This window comes from Capricornis sumatraensis, chromosome 18, assembly GCF_032405125.1.
Source record: "Capricornis sumatraensis isolate serow.1 chromosome 18, serow.2, whole genome shotgun sequence".
NCBI lineage: Eukaryota > Metazoa > Chordata > Mammalia > Artiodactyla > Bovidae > Capricornis > Capricornis sumatraensis.
Window position 1 is genome coordinate 23,884,656 of NC_091086.1, and position 26,865 is coordinate 23,911,520.

Consider the following 26,865-nt stretch of genomic DNA (forward strand, 5'->3'; position numbering starts at 1 on the left):
CATACCAGGAAAAACAAAAAATTAAATATTGCTCTGAATCATAAAATCACACATTCATAACAAGTGCTGGGCATAATATTGTTTCCAAACGATGAGTAAAATGCATATGCTTACTTAGTTCAAAGTAGTTGGTAAATAAATATTTGAAAGAAGCACTTTCTTCCAAGTCAGTTCCCACCAGAAGAGAATCCTGATAAATTTTCTTAAAACACATTAAATTCAAAACATTTGAAGCCTCGTATCATGTGATAGCAAAACATGTTATGTTAATTAACTTTTGTTATCTAAGGAGGTTTGTTTTAAAGCTGTGTTTTAAAACATACAATTCCTTTCTTCAACTTATTAAAAGGATGCTCCTTCAGGAACATGATGATATTTCAGTGGGAAAAAACTGGGAAAAACGGAGAATTCCAAAGTGCTGCTTTAAAATAGAAAGACTAGATTTGACAATCAAAGGATGTTACTATGAGCACTATTTAGAAAAATGTTAAATGCAAATATCCATACATTATTTTTTATCTTGCCAGCTACTGCAAAGCTATTGATAAATTATTTATATTCTCTCCAACAGTACATGTGAATCTGTTCCTAGATGCCACCAGCCAATAAATGAGGACAGAAAAAAAAAACCTGGTGATTTTTCAGGGATCATTATAGCAGATCCAGTAGAAGTCAAACTCCCAAACTCCGATATGTAGGTTTCATAAGCTAATCTAAGCAGTGATGAAAAGAATCCTTAATGAGGACTATGTAAGCATCACACCTTCTTCAACAGCTTTGGGGGAACAAGGAGCCATTAGAGAAGGGCACAAACAAAGCCTCAGCTGACGCTGCTAACAGTGCTGTTGCTGTTTAGTGAGTCCCTGGGGAATGTGACTTTGCCAAACAGAGAGACCTTTCTGTTGTGGTTTATCACATTTAAGATGTTACTGTTTATAACTAAATTCAAAAGTTCTAGCATTTATTTCCTTTTTTAGGCTTTAAACACAAAGCTGGAATTCTGACACAATTTTAAACACAAAATTGTGTTTACCCAACAAAATTCGTGTTACCCAAAGCCGTAGCTTTGAAAAGTGGGAATGGTACAGCTAAAAATTTTCATAAAGAAAATACAACTTAAAAATGGGACAAACCTCATTTATATTGTAAACAAACTACAAAACTTGCACATCTTACCTCATCTGTCCATTGTTTTTGAAAAGGCAAGTGAAAATTCAACACTGCTGTTTCTCGGGCTGATGGGTAACTTCAAATCTTGTTGGGTTTTTATGGAAATGCTTGAAACACACTGCACACTAACAATTTGGGTAAAATTATCATTTAGAAGAGCCCACCGTGCAGATGTTTAGGAAATTTCCATCCATTTTTATCCATAAGGACAATAATAAAAATGTCACAAAGGGGCCATGATCCCATTAAATAGTATTAAATCACTGCTGTTTTCTAACATTACGCTGCATATTTGGGGTTGGGGGGAACAGAGGGTTAAAAAAGTGTCCAAAACCATTAATAAAGAAAACATAAAAACTGAACTTCTAAAATCGTGATAAGTTACCTGATTATGATGCTAACTAGTGAAAATTTAAACAAACAAACCTTGGAAAACTGCATTAAATAAAGGCATAGAGTATATTAACTAATGTTGAATAACTAAATAAATCTCAACACATTTTAATTAAAGGTCATTCGCATGGGTGACAGAATATCCAAAATACATCATTCTTCATTTGTGTATAACAATAAAAGATTTGTGAAGTTTTAAAAGTGGCAATGTTAAAATAACATGTTGCATAGTTCAAAATTTTTTAGGATATGTGCTCCCGAAGCAAGCACTAATCCAAAGCTGTGAAGAACTACTTTCACAGATATCTGCTGCATATATTGAGCAGTGCTACCTAATTGCTCCCTGGCTTAAATTCCAATTTACTCAAAAGGGAATTCCGTGCCAATATAGCTACATTAGTCTGTGAAATTTTTGTATCTACATATACACATCATCTTCTCTCATGCTTAACTACATTCTAACAAGAGCTAGGGATTTCTGGGATGTTTTTCAACAGTTTTCAACAGCAGTAACCCAGGCAATGTAGATTTGTACATGTATTTATTAACATATTTAAACATACCTAAGAAAGCTGCTGAAAACATTATAAAATGTTTGACCATCCCTATAGTTTTCACCTACACTCCTAACTTTCATTAGGGAATCTGAGGTCTGAATTTAGGTGATGGAGTGCAATAAGTGCTTTGCAGATGTGCTAACATGAACACCAACCGGACTCAAGCAAACTGGTAACTTTACAATCTTTAAAAAAACAAAACAAAAAAACACCTGTCACCCTGCCAAAAACCCCGAAGCAAAAATACCACCAAACCTCTCACAGATAAAAAGAGGCTAAACAATCTGCATATTCCACTAGGAGGCAAATCTTACATGATTCTTATAACACTTAGAAGAGAAACTCGCTACTGGCTCTAGAAACAGCAATACACGCTAACACTAGAAGAGAATGTGGGAAATACCTATCCAAGACAAATAACGGTATCTAACTTAAACATTAAAAACTGCTACAGATATAATAGAAAGCTTAATTGAAAATGCCAAGCCTTTATTAAATTACTCATCACTGAAAATGAACCAGTTTAATTTTAAAAGTCACATTCTTGACCACTATACAAAAAAGTGTTCCTTGGTGCAACCCTGTCTTGCTGTGGTTTTAAACAGTGGTCCAGATGCCCCACCTTCAAATTCACATGTTGAAGTTCTAAATCCCAGTGAGATGGTATTTGGAGATGGTGTCTTTGGAAGGTAATTAAGGTTAGATGAGGTCCGAGGGCAGGGTCCTCATATTAGGAGGATGTGTGGTTTTGCAAAGGGTTAAAGGGAGATCTTCCCTCGCCACCATATGAGGACACAGTGAAAAGACGGCCATTGGCAAGACAGAAAGAAGACCCTTACCAGGAATCCAATCGGCCAGCACCTTAATCTTGGCTGGATTTTCCAGCTTCAGGGAGTTTGAGAAATAAAAATCCAAAGAATAAAGTCCTAAAAGTCAAGTTAAGAAGGTATTTCAACGATGAGAGAATGAGTCAACTGTGTCAAATGCTGTTAACAGATCTAGTAAAATAAAAGCAATGCCTGAATGTGAAAGTGGGATTAAGAGTCACCATTTTTTCAGATGAGAAAAATAACAGTCCAATATGTTGATGGAAATAACTCAGTACAAAAGAAAATAATGATGATACAGCACAAAGAACTGATGAAGTAGTAATCTGGGGCAAGTAAATGGAGCTAGGATCTAGTGCACAAGCGTAGAAAAGAGTTTATCCATGGCAAAGGAAGGAAGAAGATTTACAGGTGCAAGTCCCGGTACTTGGATAGATGGTAGGTTTGTAAAAGTTCTTTCCTGATTGCTTGTATTTCTCAGTGCTGAAATAGCAAGCGAGGTCATCTGTTCAGAGTGTGGGTAAGTAAATAAACACTAACGATTTTATGACAAATCAGCTGGGAAAGAATGAATGGACTAGAGATATGATTGCTTATTCAAAGGGAATCATGAATTTAAATTGTGACCAGTTAGCATAATTATGATTTTTTTCCCCCTCCAGTCATTTTCAAACAATCTAGAAAGGGAAGGAGGTTTCAAGCATAAATAAGGGAATGATTTGAGGTTCTGCTAATCAAAAGAGGGGACAACGGGGTTTAAGTTACACATATAAGGGAGTGTTCGTAAGAAAGTTAAGTGAGGACATGAAGGAAAGATAGGAACAATAAAAAAAGTAGTAGGATTATACATGTTGGCAGGGTCAAAAGATTAGTTGAGTCAGGATACAAGAGGGAATATGCTGGAAAGACAGAAAGGTGACTGAAAACTGGGATGCTTGAAACTGAGATTATGGAGATGGCAGGAATGTGATGAGCTAAGGCGAAGGGCAAGATCACTAGAAGGAAGGGAGGGGAACCGAAGAGATGGTAGGGAACGGGGAAACAAGCTCAAAGAACCAAGAGGAGAGGGTACTAGAAAGATCATCTATATATGAATGATGCAATTACCAAATACTATGATAGGAAGAGCACAGGAGAGAGTAACAGGAGCAAAAATCTTCAAGGAATTAGGGAAGTTGACAATGTCTGAAGTTTCTATCTCGGAAAACCAGGTATATAGTGCTTCCATCAACCAATTTAGTGAAGTATTAGTCACTCAGTCATGTCCAACTCTTTGTGACCCCAGACTGTAGCCCACCAGGCTCCTCTTGTCCATGGAATTCTCCAGGCAAGAATACTGGAGTGGGTTACCATTGCCTTCTCCAGGGGAATCTTCCTGACCCAGGCACTGAACCTGGGCCTCCCTCATTGCAGGCAGAGTCTTGACCGTCTGAACCACCAAGGAAGCTACCAGGAATCTGGAGATAAAGGCAATGGATTCCATTTCTGACCAATTTAATTAGAAATATCAGAGGAAATCCATATGGTAATATTTGGAAGTTGGATCTGAAACTAAAGATTAGGTTTAAGGGGGCATTTTTTAAAGTTTTTATTTAAAAAATTTAAATCTATTATGAAAATTTGTTATTGTTCAGTTGCTAAATCATGTCCAACTCTTTGTGACCCCATGTACCGTAGCATGCCAGGCTCCTCTGTCCATGGAATTTTCCAGACAAGAATACTGGAGTGGGTAGCCATTTCCTTATCCAGTGGATCATGGCAGATCAGGAAGCCATCTCTCCTGCACTGGCAGGTGGATTCTTTACCACTGAGTCACCAGGGAAGCCATTATGAAAATTACATACAGACACCATTCATTCAGTTCCATTAATTCTACCAAATAGCCAATTCTATTGCCATTCCTCCCACCACCAATTTTGAAGCAAATCCCAGATAGCATACCAATTTATCTGTATTTACTCCAGTATGTATGGAGATATAATTTATGGAGTTTTCACATTCTCTTTTTAAAAGGAAATTCCTTCTTATGAATTTATTTTTCTCTCTTCCTAGATGATTTAGTACAACTAGAAGGGTTTTAAATAAATCGAACTACATGCCATTGATCTGTTTAAAAACAATATTAAGGATATGATCAAGAACTAAACCAAACCAAAATAAATCACCTTTACCACAGTTCAAGTTTAACCTCTACTTCCCACATCTCTCTATGCTTGATTTTGTGCTTACTACTGCTGCTGCTGCTAAGTTGCTTCAGTCGTGTCTGACTCTGTGTGACCCCAGAGACGGCAGCCCATCAGGCTCCCCCGTCCCTGGGATTCTCCAGGCAAGAACGCTGGAGTGGGCTGCCATTGCGTTCTCCAATGCATGAAAGTGAAGTCAAAGTGAAGTTGCTCAGTTGTGTCTGACTCCTAGCAACCCCATGGACTGCAGCCTACCAGGCTCCTCCGTCCATGGGATTTGCCAGGCAAGAGTACTGGAGTGGGTTTGTGCTTACTAAGGTTCCTCTAAACCCTAGATATATTATATCACGTATGCATATCTACACATATTACAGGAATCTTTCAACTCTGGTAACAAAGACAGCTGACTTCACAATTAGGATTCCAATATATCACAAAACCATCCCATATCAAAAAAACTGCAGTGTATTTGCTGATAATGCTAAATTAATCTGCTCTCTGTTAAAAGATCAAGAATGAATGTTAGGATCAAAGAAGAACATATGTAAATATTCTAGGCGATACAGGGCAAGAAAAGGACTGTGGAAGTAAAAGTACCTATAAGTGGATCACATTTTGAATTAGGCAATGGCTTCTTAGATATACCAAAAGCAGAGCAACAAAAGACAGACAGACTGGACTTCATCAAAATTCAAAACTGTTGTGCTTCAAAGGATACTAATCAAGAAAGAGAAAAGACATGCAATGGGTGAAAATATCTGTGAAGCACATATGTGGGAAGAAAACACTATCTAGAATATTTACACAACTTTTACAACTCAACAATAAAAAGATAAAAAACCTAATTTTTTAGGTGGGCAAAGAGTTTGAAGAGATTTCTCCAAAGAAGATACACAAGTTTTGGCAAGGATGTGGAGAAACTGGAACCCTCAAATATTATTGGTTAGAGTGTAATATGGAAAATAGCATGGCAGTTCCTCTAAAAGTTAAACATTAGTTACCCCATGATTCAGCAATTCCACTCATGGGTATAAATATATATATACCCAAAAAAACTAAAAATATTATGTCCACACAATAAGTAAACATTTCAAATATCAATTGATGATTGAATAAAAAAATGAATTATTATTCAGACACAGATAAGAATAAAGTGAGAAAACATGCTATAACATGGATAAATGCTGAGCATGGATTATGCTAAGTGAATGAAGTCAGACATTAAAGGTTACATACTGAATGATTCCACCTTTATGTAGGCGCTTCCCTGGTGGCTCAGATGGTAAAGAATCTCCCTGCAATGCAGGAGACCCAGGTTCGATCCATGGGTCAGGAAGATACACTGGAGAAAGGAATGGCTACCCACTCCAATATTATTGCTTGGAGAATTCCATGAACAAGAGGAGCCTGGCAGGCTATGGTCCATAGGGTCACAGAGGCGGACATGACTAACAGTTTTACTTTTGGGGGCTACTCTGGGAGAGACCCAGGTTCAATCCCCTGGAAAGTGGTTCCCTAATCCAGTATTCTTGCCTGGAGAATTCCAGGGACAGAGGATACTGGTGGGCTACAGTCCATGGGGTTTCAAAGAGTTGGACACGACTAAGCGACTAACACTAACACACCCATATGTAATGTCCAGAACAGGCAAATCCATGAAGACAGAAAGCTGATTAATAGATGTTGGGGGCTGAAGTGAAGGAGAATGCAGTGACAACTAATGGACTACAAAAGGGTATAGGTTTCGTTTCTGGAGTGATGCAAACGTTCTGAAATCAGACAGTGCTAACAGTCACACAACTTTGGAATATACTTAAAATCACTGAACTGTACACTTTTAAATGGCAAATTTTCCTCCTTCACCTGGAATTTTACTTTTTTTCCTTTTATTTACAGAGATATAATTGACATATACCATTGTATTAGTTTCAGGTATACAACATAATGATCTGTATCTACTGTGATATGATCACCACAATAAATTGACATCCATCACCACACACAGCTACAATTTTCTGGTGATGAGAATAGTCTTAGCAATTTTCAAATACATAATAAAATTTTAACTAGTCACCATATTGCATATTATATCCTATAATTTACTTATTTAATAATTGGAAGTTTGTACCTTTTGATCCCCTTCTCCCATTTTCCTAACCCTCAAACCCCTCTACCTCCCACTTTAAACAACTATCAATCTATTTCAGGCACATGAGTTAAATTTTTGTTTTGAGATTTCACATATAGGTGAGATCATATGGTATTTGTCTTTCTCTTTCTTACTTCACTTCACAACGCCCTCAAAGACTATCCATGCTGTTGCAAAAGTTAAGATTTCATTTCTTTTTACAACTGAATATTCCATTGCATATATGAAGACACACACACCGCCCCCCTTGTATCTTCTTTATCCATCCATCAAGTCAAATTCATGCATTAGCTATAATAATGTTGCAATGAACATGGAAAATGCAGATATTTTTCCAAGACAGAACTTTGTTTCCACTAAACACCCAGAAATAGAATTGTTGGATTATATGGTAGTTTTATTTTTAATTTTTTGAGGGACCTCAGTAATGTTTTTCATAGTAGCCACACCAATTTTGTTGTTGTTCAGTTGCTCAGTTGTGTCTGACTCCTTGTGATCCCATGGATTGCAGCACGTCAGACTTCCCTGTCCTTTACCATCTCCTGGAGATTGCTCAAACTCATGTCCATCAAGTCAGTGATGCCATCCAACCTCTTGTCCTCTGTCAGCCCCTTCTCCTCCTGCCTTCAATCTTTCCCAGCATCAGGGTCTTTTCCAACGAGTCGGCTCTTCGCGTCAGGTGGCCAAAGCATTGGAGCTTCAGTTTCAGCATCCGTCCTTCCAATGAATATTCAGGACTGATTTCCTGTAGGACTGGTTTGCTCTCCCTGAAGTCCAGGGGACTCTCAAGAGTCTTCTCCAACACCACAGATCAAAAGCAACAATTCTTCGGCGTTCAGCCTTCTTTGTGGTTCAACTCTCACATCTATACATGAGTATGGAAAAACCATAGCTTGGACTAGATGGACCTTTGTCTGCAAAGTAATGTTTCTGCTTTTCAAGACGCTGTCTATAGATCTGTCATAGCTTTTTTCCAAGGAGCAAGCATCTCTTAATTTCATGGCAGCAGTCACCACCTGCAGTGATTCTGAAGCCCAAGAAAATAATGTCTCTCACTGTTTCCATTGTTTCCCCATCTATTTGCCAAGAAGTGATGGGACCAGATGCCATGATCCAGTTTTTTGAATGTTGAGTTTTAAGCCAGCCTTTTCACTCTCCTCTTTCACCATCATTAAGAGGCTCTTTAGTTCCTCTTTGCTTTCTGCCATAAGAGTAGTATTATCTGCATATCTGAGGTTATTGATATTTCTCCTGGCAATCTTGATTCTAGCTCGTGTTTCATCCAGCTCAGCATTTTGCATGACGTACTCTGCATATAAGTTAAATAAGAAGGGTGACACTATACAGCTATGATGTACTAACCAGTCCGTTGTTCCATGTCCTATTCTAACTGCTGCTTCTGGACCTGCATACAGGATTCTCAGGAGGCAGGTAAGGTGGTCTAGTATACCCATCTCTATAAGAATCTTCCAGTTTGTTGTGATCCACACAGTTAAAGGCTGTAGCGTAGTCAATGAAGGAGATGTTTCACTGGAATTCTCTTGCTTTTTCTATGATACAACAGATGTTGGCAATTTGATCTCTGGTTCCCCTGCCTTTTCTAAATCCAGCTTGAACTTCTGGGAGTTCTTGGTTCACATACTGTTGAAGACTAGCTTAGAGAATTTTGAGCCTTACTTTGCGCTAGCATACAAAATCAGTGCAACTGTGCGATACTTTGAACATTCTTTGGCATTGCCCTTCTTTGGGATCGGAATGAAAACAGATCTTTTTCCAGTCCTGTGCCCACTGCTGAGTTTTCCAAATTTGCAGGCATACTGAATGCAGCACTTTAACAGCATAATTTTTTAGGATTTGAAATAGCAAGTCTGGGCCAGTCTCTTGTGGAGTCACTGCTCCTCTCTCCTGGGTCCTGGTGCGCACAAGGTTTTGTTGTGCCCTTCAAGTCTATTTCCCCAGGCCTATGGAAGTTCTGTAATCAGATCCCACTGGCCTTCAAAGTCAAATTCCCTGTGGGTTCTCGGTCCCTTTGCAGGATCCCCAGGTTGGGAAATTGGTTGTGGGTCCTAGAACTTTTGCAATAATGTGAGAACTTCTTTGGTATAATTATCATCCAGTTTGTGGGTCGTCTGCTCGACGCCTTTATAGTGGAACTAATGGCAACCTCCTCCAAGAGGACTTCACGCCACAGGCCATGCCACCCAGGTCTGTTGCAGCCAGAGCCCCTGTTCCCGCAGCAGGTCCCTGCTGACTGGTGCCTCCGCAGGAGACACTCAGACACTCAAAGGCAGGTCTGGTTCAGTATCCTGTGGAGGTCACTGCTCCTTTCCCTGGGTCCTGGTGTGCACAAGGTTTTGTTTGCACCCTCCAAGCGTCTCTGGTGGGTCTGAGATTTGACTTTAAACACAATTCCCAGAGTCAATTTTGTAACATTTTAATTACCTCAGAAGGATACCCTTTTATCCTCAAAACAGTACCCTTTTATCCATTCCTCCAATAATCACTAATAATCATAAACAATCACTAGTCTTTTTGTCTCTACAGAGATTAAGTTAATTGATTCTGGTCTAAAATAATCATAATTTACTTAAGTGAGTTAATCAAGTACAAACTGATAGAAATATAGGCAAATAATTCATTAGTATAATCTACTTAACTGTGCTCAGAGTTTGAAACATCCCAATCAATTATTTAGTAAGGCTGTTCAAGTTTATTAGGTTAAAAACAATAATGTCCATTTTTCAAAATTTTTTATTAAAAAAATCACTTTCTGCTCATAATCAGACACAATACACGAGATCTTGTTTTTTATACTGGGTTTCACAACACAAGAACTTGAGTGTTTTTCATTATATGTCCAGATCTCATTAACACTACCTGTTACTTCTATGGGCCATTTAACTACAGGAAAAAAATTCTCTAGGCCCAGTATGAATTCCATGATCCAAGCTAGCAAAACTCAAAAATGTATTTTTGTATTCTGTATGGACAGGGGTATGAGGAAACTTCAGGCACTCTTGCAAAGAAGAAGGTAAATCCACATACTCTTTATGAAAGCAAACTGGCAAGATCTATCAACTTTTAAAATGTCCAATTTTCTGACCCAGCGATCATCCATCTTTTAGGACTTTACCTTACAGATATAATCATGCATGTAAAAAATGATGTTTAAGTTCAAGGTTATTCAGTATAGTCCTAGCTGTACAATAGCTACAGAATGGGCATAACCTTTAGTGGCATATTAAATCACTAATAAAATACAGCTATGGAAAAGAATAAGTGTGAGGTAAGTCAGAGGAAGACAAATATCATATGCTATTGCTTATAGGAATCTAAAAAAAACTGATACAAATGAACTTATTTACAAAAAAGAAACAGACTCAGAGAAGGAACTTATGGTTACCATGGAGGAAAGGGGGGACAGTGCAGAATGGGAGTCTGGGATTGACATGTACACACTGCTATATTTAAAATAGATAACCAACAATGACCTACTGGATAGCACAGGGAACTCTGCTTATTTAATATTCTGTAATAATCTAATTCTGAAGGAGATCAGCCCTGGGATTTCTTTGGAAGGAAGGATGCTAAAGCTGAAACTCCAGTACTTTGGCCACCTCATGCGAAGAGTTGACTCATTGGAAAAGACTCTGATGCTGGGAGGGATTGGAAGCAGGAAGAGAAGGGGACAACAGAGGATGAGATGGCTGGATGGCATCACCGACTTGATGGATGTGAGTCTGAGTGAACTCCTGGAGTTGGTGATGGACAAGGAGGCCTGGCGTGCTGCGATTCATGGGGTCGCAAAGAGTCGGACACGACTGAGTGACTGAACTGAACTGAATAATCTAAATGGAGAAAGAATTTGAAAAAGAATAATACACTTGAAACTAACACAACTATACTTCAATATAAAATAAAAATTAAAAAAGAAAAATAATTGTTATTTACATACTCAAAGGTTATTAAATGAAAATAAAATCACGAAGCAAGGCTTCCCTGGTGGTCCAATGGGTAAAGATCCACTCACCAATGCAGGGGACAAAGGTCCAATTCCTGCTCCAGGAAGATCCCACGTGCTGCGAGGCAACTAAGCCCGTGTGCCATAATTACTGAGCCAGCGCTCTGGAGCCCAAGAGCCACAACCATCAAATCCACTGGCTGCAACTACTGAAGCCCACTTTCCCTAGAGCCTGTGCTCTGCAAGAGAAGCCACTGCAATGAGAAGCCTAAGCACTGCAACTTGCCCCAACTAGAGAAAGGCCCGTGCAGCAGTGAAGGCCCAGCACAACCAAAATTAAGTAAATAAAATTTTAAAAGAGCAATGACATCTGGGGCTTCACTAGTGGTTCAATGGATAAGACTCCAAACTCCCAATGCAGGGGACCGAGGTTTGATCCCTGCTCAGGGAACTAAGGTCCCACATATCGCAACTAAGTCTGTGTGCTGTTCTGAGTCTCTGTACTGTGTCTAGAGAAGCCCTCTCACCCCACCTAGAGAAGCCTTCTGAGCAACAAAGAGGCTGTGTGCTGCAATGAAGCCCTAGCGCAGCCAAATAAATAGATAAGAAAAGCAATGACATGTACTGAGTTAAGTCATATTCTTAATACCTGGAGGATGAACACAAATCGACTTTTACCAGAATGCCAAAATCTGAACAGACATAGTGAGAGAATAGCACAGCTAGATATTTACTCTTCTAATTAGCAAGTAGATCGTTTATGAAGTATACAGAGGTCCTGTGCTAGGCACTGAGGAGATGACAGATCCGGAGTATGACGAGAGACAAGAGAACCCAGGAGACCGCCCTGACTCTTCCGACAGAGTGAGCAGGTGGACTCAGAGAGCACAGAGCAGGGGGCCCCATCCTGGTCTACAAGTCAAAGAACGGTGAAATGTGTAACAGAGACAACAGTAGGTCGATACGTTAGGTACAAATTCTAAGAGTTCAGTGTGTCTGGAGGGCCTCAGGTCAGTGGCAAGGAATGGCAGTGGAGAGGAAGGCAGATGACCTGGGCTTCATCCAAAGCGTAATCGAGATAGAGGAAGTTATTACAGGAAGTACTGCAGGGTTAAGACGAAGCCCTGAAGGACACCAACATTTAGAAACTGGAGAGTGAAAGATGCGTCTTCGTAGATAAACAAGGAAAGGTATGAGGGGTAGGAAGAAAATAAGTTTTATTTACTTTTAATTTAGTTAAGAAATGGCTCTTAATTAAACCCAAAAGAGCAGGGACGGTTTTTAGTTTTACACCAAGAATTTTTCAATTGCACTATAGTTGATTTACAATACTGTGTTAGTTTGAGGTGTACAGCAAAGTGATTCAGTTATACACACATACATATTCTTTTCCAGATTCTTTCCCATTTTTAGGTTATTACAAGACACTGAATATAGTTTCCTGTGCTATACAGCAAATCCTTGTTGTTTATCTATTTTATATACACTGGCGTGTATCTGTTAATCCCATACTCCTAATTTATCTCTCCCCTAACTTCCTCTTTGGTAACAAGTTTTTTCTATATGTCTGTGAGTCTGTTTCTGTCCTGTAAATAAGTTCATTTGTATTATTTTTTAAAGTCCACATATAATGATATAACATGTCTTTCTCTGACTTACCTCGGTTAGTGTGATAATTTCCTTCTTTCTTTTTGGCCACACCTCATGGCTTGTGTGACCTTAGTTCCCTGACCAGGGAATTGAACCTGGACCATTGTACTAGAAATGCCAAGTCCTAACCACTGGATTGCCAGGAATTCCCCAGTATGGTAGTTTCCAGGTTCATCCAAGTTGCTGCAAGTGGCAATATTTCATTCTTTTTTTATGGCTGAGTAATATTCTTTTTGTGTGTACAGGTACACGCACACACACACATCTTTAACCATTCACCTGTTGATGGACACTTATCCACATCCTGGCTATTATAAACACTGTTACTATGAACATTGGGGTGCATCTATCTTTTTGAATTAGTTTTCATCTTTTCTGGACATATGCACAGGAATGAGATTTTTTTGTTTGTTTGTTTGTTTGTTTTTAATGAAGTATGTGCTAAGTTGCTTCAGTTGTGTCTGACTCTTCGAAACTCCATGGACTGTAGCCCATCAGGTTCCTCTGTCCATGGAATTTTCCAGGCAAGAATACTGGACTGTGTTGTCATACCCTGCTCCATGGGATCTTCACAACCCAGGGATCAAACCTGCGTCTCTTATGTCTCCTGCAGTGGCAGGCAGATTCCTTAATATTAGCACCACCTGGGAAGCCATAAAGTGAAAGTGAAGTTGCTCAGTCGCATCCGACTGAGCAACCCCATGGACTGTAGCCTACCAGGCTCCTCCCTCCATGGGATTTTCCAGGCAAGAATACTGGAGTGGGTTGCCATTTCCTTCTCCAGGAGATCTTCCCGATCCAGGGTTTGAACCCGGGTCTCCCACGTTGTAGGCAGACACTTTACCATCTGAGCCACGAGGGACGTCCATAATGTTGTGTTAATGTCCACTTTTTAAGGAACTTCCATACAGTTTTCCATAGTGGCTGCACCAATGTACATTCCCACCAATAGTGTCGGAGGGTTCCCTTTTCTCCACACTCTCTCCAGTATTTACTATTTGTAGACTTTCTGATGAGCATCACTCTTAACAAAACTACATCCCAACTTCTAGGGCCATGTTTAGTCAGCTCTCAACACTGGTTACAACTGATGGAAAGCAATGTGTAAAAATGCAACACATATTATCCCCAAATAATTTCAAACAACAGTTTCCTAAAAATAAAGATTACCGAATCTTAGATAGGCCCCCAAATTAACCAAGTATACCAGTGGACTCCTAGCAAGTAGGTATGTTATATCTCCCTGACAATGTAGTTGCTCAATAAGAAGCATTCTTCCACATGCCAGCCTGTGTACTTGTCCAACTTGTGGAAGTCTGTGAGTGAGAGCCTAAACTGAGGCAATGCAGACAGTCTTTTTCTTTTTTTTCGCCATGGAATGTGGGATCTTGGCTCCCTGACCAGGGATAGAACCTACATCTTCTGCATTGAAAGGACAGCATGCTAACCACTGGACCACCGGGGAAACCCCTAGAACTTCTTTTTCAGAAGAATTTATAGCCAGAGTACTTTCATTGGGTACAATAGCTATTTAATATTCTGTTATAACTAACAAAGCAGTCTTTTCTAGGGGGAAATCCTTTATTTCCTCAAAGGGATCAGACGAAGGGACTCATAAGTCATGCTGCAAATGCTAGCTGGATTAATAAAAACACCTGAAGGCAATCTCTACTATAGAAAGAAAAGTAAAAGAATTATTCAGTTAGTGATCTGACTTCCAATGCCTGGAACATTCATAGTCCACAAAGAACTCTGAAGGAATTAAGAGAGTAGAGGAATTACAGGCAGATCATCTATGTTCCAATCTCATGTGTGTTAGTCGCTCAGTCGTATCCGACTCTTTGCAACCCCATGGGGTGTTGCCCGCAAGGCTCCGTCCATATGATTTTCCAGGCAAGAATACTGGAGTGGGTTGCCATTTCTGCTACTTTAGGTACGACCTTGGACAAGTCAATTTCCTCACTATAGAAAAATAAGCAAGTTTTGACCAATAGGAGTGTTTCATTAGAGAGCTGTCTGTGCTTAAATTTTAAGACTTACCTCATTAATCAGGGTTTCAAATTTGTTCCAATTTCCTAAGAACCACTTAGCTAAATAACTATATCCATTTCTCTTTAGGCTGTCCATAAACTTCAGGCTTAAAAATATCATGTTCCTCACCTTCCAAAATGTAATGCTATTTACACGCCCAACTAAGTTTTCATAGCATGACACATAATTAGATTTCATATGCATATCTTAAGAGCACGAATTACCTAAAGTTTAACTAGAACAGGTAAACTTATTTAAATTAAACCTTGGCCAATTTCAAGGAAGAAGCTTCTAGTACACTACTTGGACATTTGTTATAGTATTTGAATTATAACTCCAAATGTCTGTAGGTCAAAGTAAAGAGATGGAGCTAAAGCTGGTAAGCATTATCTGAATCCTCTCATTGCACTACAGCTCACTTAAAAATTCTGTCAGCAAACCCCAAGTCTCTCATATTGGCCAACAGACTAAACCTAACAAAAGTGAAGAGCAAAAATTAACCTAACTGCAACCCTATTGGGTTCTTTTTCTTAAAATGTATAAATCCTTGTCATTAATGGGTCAATTATTTCAAGAGTAGCTCTGACTTAACCCCTGAAGCTTGCACCCACCTCCCTCCTTTAAAAGTAGTTTTAAGAGCCGTAGTTTTCGGAACTGTGCAGAAGGTACAGAAATCTTCCATATATCCCCTGTCCCCACATATGCACAGCCTCCCATAATGTCAACATCCCACATTGGGAACACCTGTTACAATCAATGAACGTATACTGGCACATCATTACTATTCGAAGTACATATTTTACATTAGAGTTCACTCTTCGTATTGTATCTTCTTTGAGTTTTGACAAATTTACAATATATAACCACCATTTCAGAATCATAAGGAATAATTTCACTGCCCCCAAAATCCACTGGGTTCTGTCTACTCATCCTTTGCTTTGTTGTTGTTCAGTTGCTGAGTTGTGTCCAACTCTGCCACCCGATGTACTGCAGCACACCAGGATTCCCTGTCCATCACTGTCTCCATTAAGTCAGTGATGCCATCCAACCATCTCATCCTCTGTCGTCCCTTTCTCCTTATGCCCTCAATCTTTCCCAGCATCAGGGTCTTTTCCAATGAGTCAGCTCTTTGCATCAGGTGGCCAAAGTATCAGAGCTTCAGCTTCAGCATCAGTCCTTCCAATGAATATTCAGGGCTGGTTTCCTTTAGGATTGACTGGTTTGATTTTGCTGTCCAAGGAACTCTCAAGAGTCTTCTCCAGTATCACAATTTGAAAGTATCAATTCTTTGGCACTCATCCTTCTTTACGGTCCAACTTTGACATCCGTACATGACTACTGGAAAAACCAAATTTTAACTCCTAAACTGCAAATAGTAGCTAAGAGATTCTAAATGCTGAAATGACATTCAGAATCTTGAGGATGAAAAGGGAAGGTAAAAAAAGTCAGGGCAGAAAAAATAGGCCAAAAATAAGAGCAAAGGAAAAGTAAAGGAGAGCAGCTGCATTTTAAGCATCAAAACACTCCACCCCTTAAAGAGCCAAAGCCAGATCCTTTAAGTACGGTTTTTCCTTTCCATTCCCTTCTAGGAGTTCTAAGAGGGTCTTGGCTAATACACTATAACTGAGTCTTCTTTAGCAGGCAAAGCAGTTATAGCTTAAGTAAATTCCTGATCTCCACATAAACATTTACTGGAAGTGACTCATACCTTAGACTCACTCACTTTCAAGATACTAGTGGCAAAACTATGAACACTCTTGAGCTGGATGCTCTTTGACAGCACACTAGACACCGGCTCTACAGTTCTCTATGCTGTATTCATGAATAGGATTAGCTTGATTAAACAGACTGAAGAGATTTTATAACCCACACTCAGACTTTTCAAATGCTAAGTCCATTCTTTTCAACACATCTGCCCTTTATTCGGCACAAGTGATATATGCATACAGCATCAATTCTTTTTACAGTATTCTGTATCTCATCTGTTTCTTAATCATTGCTTACCCTCCTCGGCTGATGCAATCTTAGCCTTGCTAGTTCTCATTTTCAGTACTTCTCCCCCTCTAATCTATCACTAATCACTAGCTAACTCCTATTACTGCTCTTAGGAGATTAAGTCCTACAGTAGTTTCCAAGTGTCCTAGAAGTTAATTCCAAGATGCATTACCTTACCTTTGTTGCCAAGTCTTTAATAAGGTGCCCCAGATTACTCCTCCTTTCTTCCTTTCCTCATCTATCTCCTCGTTGTTCAGCAGTTCAGTTGCTAAGTCATGTCCAACTCTTTGTGACCCCCATGGACTGTAGCTTGCCAGGCTACTCTGTCCATTGTGATTCCCAGGCAAGTATACTGGAGTGGGCTGCCATTTCCTTCTCCAGGGGATCTTCCCGGACCAGGGATCGAACCCATGTCTCCTGCATTGGCAGGCATATTCTTTACCACTGAGCCACCGGGGAACCCCTACTATGCCAGGTTTAAATGCCCTTTTCCTGACAGTCCTCCTTTCCAGCTCACATGTGGTGCCATATGCCTGGAATCCCTCATTCCCCCCGAAACAATCTACTGGTCATCTTCTGTCATTTTAACTTCACTTGCCATGAGGTCTTGTCAGATCACTGTTAGAAAATGCTATTTTTTCTAACATAATGGATCATAACTCTGGGTGTATACTAAAATCATCAATGTGTATGAAGCTATTTCACCAGTGGAGTTGTCTTAAATACTGAGGCCTGGCTTCACATCAGACCAATTAAAACAGAATCTCTGGGCAAAGTACCCAGATACTGGTGGTGACAGGTGGGGAGTTGTTTATATTTGGTTGTTTTTTCCAAAGCCCTACATGTGATTTTAATAAGCTATCAGGGCCATGAACCACTATATTAATTCTACCCAGGCTAGAAACAGAACTCCCGTAACATTTATGTTCCCTAAACATATCTACATCCCTAAAATACACTTACTACATAGCCTTGACCAACACATATAACGTGAATATCTAAAATAATCCGTCATTAGGCTTAAACACTTTACAGTAGTTTATACACTCAAGTGTAGGGTTTTGCTTTTGTAAAATGGGGAAGATACTGTATACATTATAGGGATGTCACAAAAGTCAAGTAAGATACTGGATATTATACACTTAGCAAAACAACTGAATTATAAAAGGCATAAAAGTTAAACCCCTTCAGGTATCAAGAATAACATGTGGATGCACTTTTTAAGAAACAAAACTTAAGTGGCAGTATGGAAGACATAGCTATCTGGATGAGGCTGAGTAGGCAGCTCCTGGCCAAGAGCTCTAATCAAAGGGTTCATTCATAGAAAACACAGTGGACACATTTTTACCTCAAGAATGTGCCATCCTGATGCAAACTTTCCTTTAAAAAATCCTATTTAGGTGAAATCTGGTTAAAATTAATGCCAAAAACCAATTTTAAAAAAACCTGGAGACAAAGTCTTCAAAAGTAAGTAAAACACAGCCCAGGGACATGCCTGATTCTTACAGTCCCTTGGCCACACCGTGTGAGGAGGCTGTTTTCAAATTACACAGAAGCACAGGCAGCTGGCTCTATCTGCTTCCTCGGTCCCTATGTTTACAAGCATCCCAACACAGGACATCTAGAGAGGAACCTGCTGCCAGGGACTGGTCTGCCAGAAATTTAAAATGGAAAAAACTTTACTCCTTTAGATATCGAAACAAAGACTGAAAGGCATAAAGTAAAATTTTCAAATGAATATTAGAGAATAGAAAATAGGCTAGGAATGACAAATAATGCCAATTTAAACTGACTGACAAGGGCTACCAGGACTGGTGGTGCTATATTTTAAGAAGAATTCTGAGAGTGAATATATTGGTTCATCAGGGAAGCATGCCATGAGAGATAATGGATACTATCAAGGGCAGAGGACATGAAAGGGGCAGCATGTATGACATACATTTTCCATCCTGAAGACTCGTAAGTTAGAGAGTGTAATCTAAGAATCCATATCAAAAAAGTGGTAATGATGTACACACAGAATAGCATAGTTCTATCAGCATTAATCATCCTACGTAAAAATCATTCATTTCTTTCTGAGGGCAGGAACTTCAACACCTGTCAGAATGCCTTATATGCAACTATAACAAAGGCACATTTCGGGTCAGTGGTAAAGAAACTGCCTGCCAATGCAGGAAACACGGGTTTGATCCCTGATTCAGGAAGATCCCACAAGCCACAGAACAACGAAGCTAGCGTGCCACACTTGTTGAGCCTGCGCTCTAGAGCCCGTGCGTTGCAACTACTGAGCCCACCTGCTGCAACTACTGAAGTCCGTGTCCCTAGAGCCATGCTCCCAACAAGAGAAGTCACCACAACTAGAGTCGCTCCCAATGGCCACAACCAGAGAAAAGCCCGAGCAGCAGCGAAGACCCGGCACAGCCAAAAATAAATAAACTAAGTATTTTTAAGGCATATTTAATTAATTCTGTAATAAGGGAACAAAGAATTATGAGATCACATTATTTTGTGATATGGCATAATCACTTAAGGTCTATACACAAAAATACTCCCACACTCTAGTAAATGCCCATTTGAACAGCAAGCTGATTGCAGTAGGTACGGAGAAAAATACGCAATACCCCAAATGGGAAAGGCCCGGACTAGATTTAGAAGCTCAACTGTTAGAAGGGACACTCCTCTCCTCATTTTACTCTTGAGTGTGTGTGTGCTCAGTTGCTCAGTCGTGTCTGAGTGCCCCATGGACTGTAGCCAGCCAGGCTCCTCTGTCCACGGAATTTTCCAGACAAGAATACTGGAGTGGGTTGCCATTTCCTCCTCCACAGGATCTTCCCAACACAGGGATCAAACTTGCGTCTCTTGCATCTCCTGCATTAGCAGGCGGATTCTTTACCACTAGTGCCACTTGGGAAGCCTTTACCCTTTGGGAGATAGTAGCAAAAAGTTAAATGAAAGGATAACCAACAATGAAACGATACTCCATTTCAGTTTGTGTAAGCTTTCACTAGACATATCCCATGATCAGTAATTTGTATTTAGCTCTCATACATACAGTATATGGCACAGCATCCACTATGTGTAATTAAGCACTTAAATGCTTAACATGGTGAGGTTCTAACATCTATTTTCACTTAGACACTATAATAATATTAGTACTATTTTAATTGTAAGAGTTAGTGTGTGACAGAAGGGCTACCCTCCTATATTTGCTCTGGACCACAAGAGTGAAAAACTAGTTTTACCCAGGATTTAAAAACTGTATCTATTCTCAAGCTCAAAACTACAATCTCAAAACAAGCAAACAGCTTAAAAGATTACTTCAAGTTACAGGATAGAGGTGTTAGAAGCAAAGTGGGTGGTTAATTCTAAGAATTAAGCTTTGCAAAAGACAAGTGTAATATTAATGACAAGTATACTTGTGACTAGAAAGAATGGGTCTGGATGATCTCTCAAGGAATCTTGGTCTGGATTTTCCATACTTGTGCCTTCTTCCTACAAGTATGGAAATGAGCTTAATTGGCTCTTTGCTATTTTCTCTAGATATTTAAAAAATTATCACACACAAAACAACAAATAGCCTTTCCCCACAGTTCAAAAATTTGTCACAAAATTCAAGTGACTAGGCAAAGAATATAGATTTCTTTCTGTGGTAGTTCTGGAAGCAACAAGTGACAGACTATTGAAAAGGGGCTTTAAAGCCTTAGATTCAAGAATCTTAACACTTATAGTTAATACAATATGAGAAATCAATTTGATCTCACCTGTTGGGCAAATTTAAGCAACATTACTAACTGTAGGTTATCTAAAGCTAAAGAGGCTTTTATATCTCAAAAAAGAAAAAAAAAATCAAAGTACACAAAGTGATAAACTTCATATTATCATCAGCAAACATTTGCCAGCATCTAAAGAGAGCTGGGAGCAAAAGTACTCAGGTTTTGGTCCAAGTCAAGCCTGTTTATTAACCATATGATCTTGGCAAGTTCTCCAACCTCAGATTCTTCACCTATAAAGCAATGAATCTGCCAGCCCATTACCCTACTTACCTCACAGCGTTTCTAGGAGGATTCAGGTAGATAACCTATTTGAAAAATTATTAAGACCTAAAATATATAACCAAATCATGCTAATCACCATGTAAAAAGAAATCATTAATCCACAATTCTTCTTTACTGACTATGCCAATGCCTTTGACTGTGTGGATCACAACAAACTGTGGAAAATTCTTAAAGAGATGGGAACACCAGACCACTTGACCTGCCTCCTGAGAAATCTGTATGCAGGTCAAGAAGCAACAGTTAGAACTGGACATGGAACAACAGACTGGTCCCAAATAGGGAAAGGAGTACATCAAGCCTGTATATTGTCACACTGCTTATTTAACTTATATGCAGAGTACATCATGTGAAATGCCAGGCTGGATGAAGCACAAGCTGGAATCAAGACTGCCAGGAAAAATAACAATCACCTCAGACATGCAGATAACACCACCTTTATGGCAAAAAGCGAAGAACTAAAGAGCCTTGTGATAAAAGTGAAAGAGGAGAATGAGAAAGTTGGCTTAAAACTCAACATTCAGAAAACCAAGATCATGGCATCTGGTCCCATTACTTCATGGCAAATAGATGGGGAAACAATGGAAACAGTGAGAGACTTTATTTTGGGGGGCTCCAAAATCATTGCACATGGTGACTACAGCCATGAAATTAAAAGACGCTTGCTCCTTGGAAGGAAAGCTATGATCAATCTAGACAGCATATTAAAAAGCAGAGACATTACTTTGCCAACAAAGGTCCATCTAGTCAAGGCTATGGGTTTTCCAGTAGTCATGTATGGATATGAGAGTTGGACTATAAGGAAAGCTGAACACCAAAGAACTGATGCTTTTGAACTGTGATGTTGAAAACTCTTGAGAGCCCCCTGGACTACAAGGAGATCCAACCTGTCCATCCTAAAGGAAATCAGTCCCGAATATTCACTGGAAGGACTGGTGCTGAAGCTGAAACTCCATTACTTTGGCCACCTGATGTGAAGAACTGACTCACTAAAAGACCCTGATGCTGGGAAAGATTGAAGGCGGGAGAAGGGGATGACAGAGGATGAGATGGTTGGATGGCATCACCGACTCAATGGACATGAGTTTGAGTAAGCTTCAGGAGTTGGTGATAGACAGGGAAGCCTGGAGTACTAGAGTCCACGGGGTCGCAAAGAGTCGGACATGACTGAGCGACTGAACTGACCTGAACTGAATCCACAATTCCCTCCATTCCACTCACTCCATAATCAAAATCACATAATTGTACCAAAAGGAACTATACTGCTATGTGGTTCATTTTAATTAACTAAATCACAGTCCATTCTCTAAAAGCCTGTCTAATGACATGGAAAAATAAACAAGCAGAAGAATAAATGTGGCAAAACAGGTAGCGAATTAAGTCACTAAAATCTTTTCTAAGATGGCCTGCCCTAAACTTCAAGATTCCTGATGGGTCCTTTGAAATCTTCTTTCCTCTGGATTTCAGATGCTTAATTAAAGCACTCTTTTCACTGTTTAATTAAGAAACAGATGTATTTTTCCTCTCACAATTTTTGAGTTTTGTGACCTAGTAAACATACCACAACACTTTTTACCGGATCATTCCAACTGGGCTCTATAACGCTGCTCTCCAGTGGCTTTCCCATGAGTGAGAAGCAATTTCCTACTTCTTAACTGGGCTAGAGAAAGCTGTATATGGTTCCCAAATAATACAGAATTCTTCCTTTCCTGTCACAGTTGTTGATACTCTGGTTTCTATGCTACATTAAGCCAGGTTCTTGGCTTCCACTGTATGAATCTAGACAAGTCACTTACAGTAACTTGGGACTCAGTTTCCACATCTTTAAAAATGAGAACTTGATTATCTCCAAGGACCTGTCTGGTTGAAATAGTGTATGATTCTCTTCAGATCACATTTATCAATTATGTGACTAAGATACCTCGAAGAACAATTCCATTGTGCCTGCAGCTTCCAAATATGCAAAACATTTCTCATCACTCCCCCAGCCTCCAAAGGATAGTCAAAGATACTGTAGAACAAACAAGAAATAATTTAACAGTGCAGTTGTGTGTGCGTGTGTGGTCTCCTAATGAAGACTACCTAGCTACACAACAGTTAACATTGCAGTTTTTAGAGTCACTAGATTTCAAAAAGAAACTGAATCAGAAAGATAATAGAAAGACACATACAAGAAAATAAACATTGAGTGTTCATTTCCAGAAACCAGTCCAATCTCATACCAGGTTATTTCCTGTGGGTAGGACTTATCTTAGGAGTCCAAGCCTAACCTCTGTCACTTCTAATCTGAGAATACCAAAACAGTCAGTAAGCCTTGCTAAATCAATTTCAATCAACACTGGGAATCTTGAACTAAGAGGCCTGTATGAGGCATTGGGGTGGGGGTGGGGGAGCAGAATAAGGAAGTGGCAGCACAGGATGAGCATAGATGGAACTGTTTTCCTTCCAGGTAAGATTCTGTCATAATGATTAATCAAAACAATGTTAGAAAACTAAGTCCAATAATGAGTGATTCACTCAAAAACTATATGCAAGGAACTCATCAAGGAGCAAATGGATTCTGGGAATTTAAAATCCTGTAATGCCCAGGCTGTGGCTGAAGTGGGAGTTGGTAGTCTGCCATCCATCAATAGCATTCTCCAAACCACCCCTTCTCTGGTGCAGTCTGAAAACATAATATTAAGAAAAATGTACCCAAACATTAATACTTAAGGAAATATGCTGTCTCATGAGTCTCCTAATGACTTAGGAATTCAGTGACTGACTGGCCATCCAGTTTTAGTAATCAATGAAAACATACTGGGAGTTAGTTTTGAGCAGGATGTTCAAAGATACTAAGAAGTCCACATTAATTACCTGGAAATATTTTTTTTTTTTTAATATATAAGCATCACAGATGGGAGAAGCATGCTCAGAAACAAGGACAAGGATCACCACTTAGCAAGCATGCAGAGAAACATCAAATCACCAGTGAACAGCAGTCTAGAACAGCCCTTCTTCACTCATGTGGTTTCCACTGTCTCAGGCATTAATTAGTGCTCATCCAACTGCAAAGTTTATTTGTTACAATGATCACTAATGTTTTATCCAAACAGATATACCATAGAAATGGGAGGAAACAAAACAGCTTCTTTAAAGTGAAAAGGGAAGGCTTTAGGTGAGTCTCCCAGACATCAATTTCTACTGTGAAACAGCACTACCCAATGCAAATGATCATTCCCTTAAGTTCTCTGCTTATCTGTTACCTTCAACTCTACTATGCACCTGAGGAACATAAATACATACATGACTGTAAGTTAAGATGAGATACACTGTAATGATTTCCATTATTTCTCAAGGGCAAACTGCTTTGAAATGTGATTTTAGGTTACTAGCACTTATGTAAGAACACAAAGCTCTTAGATGTCTGGGTTTCTGGTATAGGCAGAAGATGAAGGCAGAAAGAGTACTAATTATAGTACTAAGTAAAGAATATCCTAGAATCCCCCAAAACCAAAACTGTTTCCAGTCTGACACATTTAAAAAGATGTTAGCCCAGAAAACATAAAATTAACCAAACCTTTCAAGTATCATGATACTTTTTCTGATAACTTCTATAGTTAAACCTACAATCACAGTTAAAAGTCTTAGAATGTAAAGAACTCACACATTTTATTGCTTCTCCCCCAAATTTTAAATAATATATATAAACCCTACTTTTACTAGTATACAGTGAACCTGCATTTACCTAAAAATGAAATTACAGTAACAGCACAGCTTAAGGAAAGCAATCTGAAGAGAAAATATGAAGAAACCCCAACCAAAGAGAGACATCTCTTTCCCGTCAGTGTCATGGGTAACTTCTAAAGGTCTATGTGTTATCATTTATCTTTTCACATACTGCATAATAATGTTGACACAAATTATGTCAGACATAAGGAAAGGGAAAAAAATCATTAGCTGGACAGGGTCTTCTAATATATGTTATCACAGATAAACAAGACAGTCAATCTAAGCTTCACATAACTTGGTCAAACCTGGTAGAAGCCTCTCGGTAGAGGCTGTAGATGAGACAGCGATAGTTACCACTGACTAGGGTAAACGATAATAAGCCATAACCTAAAGGCACAGGATAAGATACACTGCACGCCTCTCGGTATTACACACCTCTACTTCGCTCAATGTTTGGACTGAAACATAATTTTACCCGCCTCCATGCGTTTTCTCCTTTACAATATAAATTATTTCCAAACCTGGCTGGTTAGGGGCGTAAAACATTTTCCCCAAGAGAAACCTATAGAAAGAGACACAAGCCTAGGGCTTTTTCTCTCTTTATAATTTTAATTAGGCATGTGCCTCCACCGCGTCTGACACTGTTCTCTCGGTTACCTCTCAGGAGGGTGTGAGAATATCAACATCCGGTCGTCCACCCCCACCCTCTCAGGAGTGCCTCGCACAGACAAGGATCAGCCTGCTCCTTTCCTTTTAGTCTTCATCACCTTTGAGAAGCTTATCGAATACTTCTTCCCTTCGCTCCCCCGCCCTTATTCATGGCTGAGCACCACAGGCTCCCCATCCTTCTTCCAAGGAAGGGACTGGCAAAAAAGAAAGAGGCATGCTCGAGAAATGAAAGACGAAGAAACCTGACAACCAAACAGTTTAAACCAATGGGGTTGGCCTTTCTCTCCCACCTTGGCCTCGGACCAGTAGTCGGTTCCCTAAATGCTGAAATCTCTGGTCTTCACGCTCTCCCCACCCCCCATCCCCTCAGAGATGAGGCCGGAAAATGAAAAGGCCGGGGTGAGCCGCGAGGCTGGGTCAATCCTATCGGAGCCTGCTGTCCCCGGGCGGCGGTCCCCGGGGAGGATGGAGATCGCGGGGGAGGAGCGGGGGGCGCCCCGACAGGGGACCCTCCGACGCACACCCCCGAAGACCCCCGGGCCCTTCCCCGTAGGCCTCCCCCCGGCCCAGCTTCCCGCAGGGCCCCTCCCCGGTCCGGCACTGCAGCGGCACCCGGGGCGGACCCCAAGCTGGCCTCACTCGCACACACGCCACACACAAAAGCGCCGCGGCCGCCGCCTTCCCGCCCCCACAGCCCGGCGGAGCAATCAATGAGGCGGCCGGCGCCCGCGTCTCCGCCGCGCACAGCCGACAGCGGGGCCGGACGGCAGGGGCGGCGGGGAGGCTCACCATCGCTCCGCTTGATCTCCACGTAAATCCCGATCTGGATCTTGCCGAAGTTGGCCGTTGCCATCACCTCATCTGGAGCAGCGGCGGCGGGCCGAGGGAGGGGGACCAGAGGGCGGAAAAGGCGGGGAGGGGGCGGGGTAGGTGTGTGAGGGGGAGCGGTTGCCCGCGGCCGCGCCGGCCCGGGCGACAGCGTGAACGCGAGCCGGGGCCGCGAGGAGCAGCGGCGGACTGGCAGGCAGAGGCCCCGGGCCTGCAGGCCGGCGGGAGGACGCGCTCGCCGGGGCGTCGGGGTGAAGCGAGGGCCGGGGCGGTGCGGCGGCGCGGGGGAGAGTGGGAGGGCCCGCGCCGCCCGCCCAAGAGCCGACGCTGAGGAGGCGGGGCGCCGCGCGCCTGCGCAGAGCGTGCCTCCCGCGTCTTTTCCTGGTCGGCCCGCCTTGCCCCGCTGCCTCGAGGCGGCCCCGCCCAGCTCCACGGCTGGGCGGGCGGCGGCCGAGGCTAGGCCGGCGGAGGGAGCGGAGCGCGCGCGGCGAGGCCCCCAGGGAGCCTGCGTCTAGTTTGATTTCTGCGCGCGGCCTGGAAGAGGCGGGAATCTGCGCTTCCAAGAACTTGCACTGTTGCTGGAATGGATTAAGCTCCTTGCGGTTTCTGGGCTTTCCGGCTGGAGCGCGAGGCTGGGGGATGTCCATTTAGGGGTCGGCCATTGACAGCATGGGTTCAGTGTCTCATCT

The 26,865-nt window shown here is 41.0% G+C and overlaps 1 protein-coding gene across 3 annotated transcripts in view; it reads right to left on the reverse strand.

Annotated features, from left to right (window-relative positions):
* KIF2A (kinesin family member 2A) overlaps window positions 1-26,230 on the reverse strand; it is a 65,956-nt gene extending 39,726 nt beyond the window's left edge. For all 3 annotated transcript variants that reach the window (XM_068990774.1, XM_068990773.1, XM_068990772.1), the window contains exon 1: window positions 26,138-26,230. In XM_068990774.1, coding sequence (XP_068846875.1) covers window positions 26,138-26,201 — 64 coding nt within the window. In that variant the 5' untranslated portion in view covers window positions 26,202-26,230. The remainder of the gene's footprint in view (window positions 1-26,137) is intronic.
* Window positions 26,231-26,865: the final 635 nt, after the last annotated feature.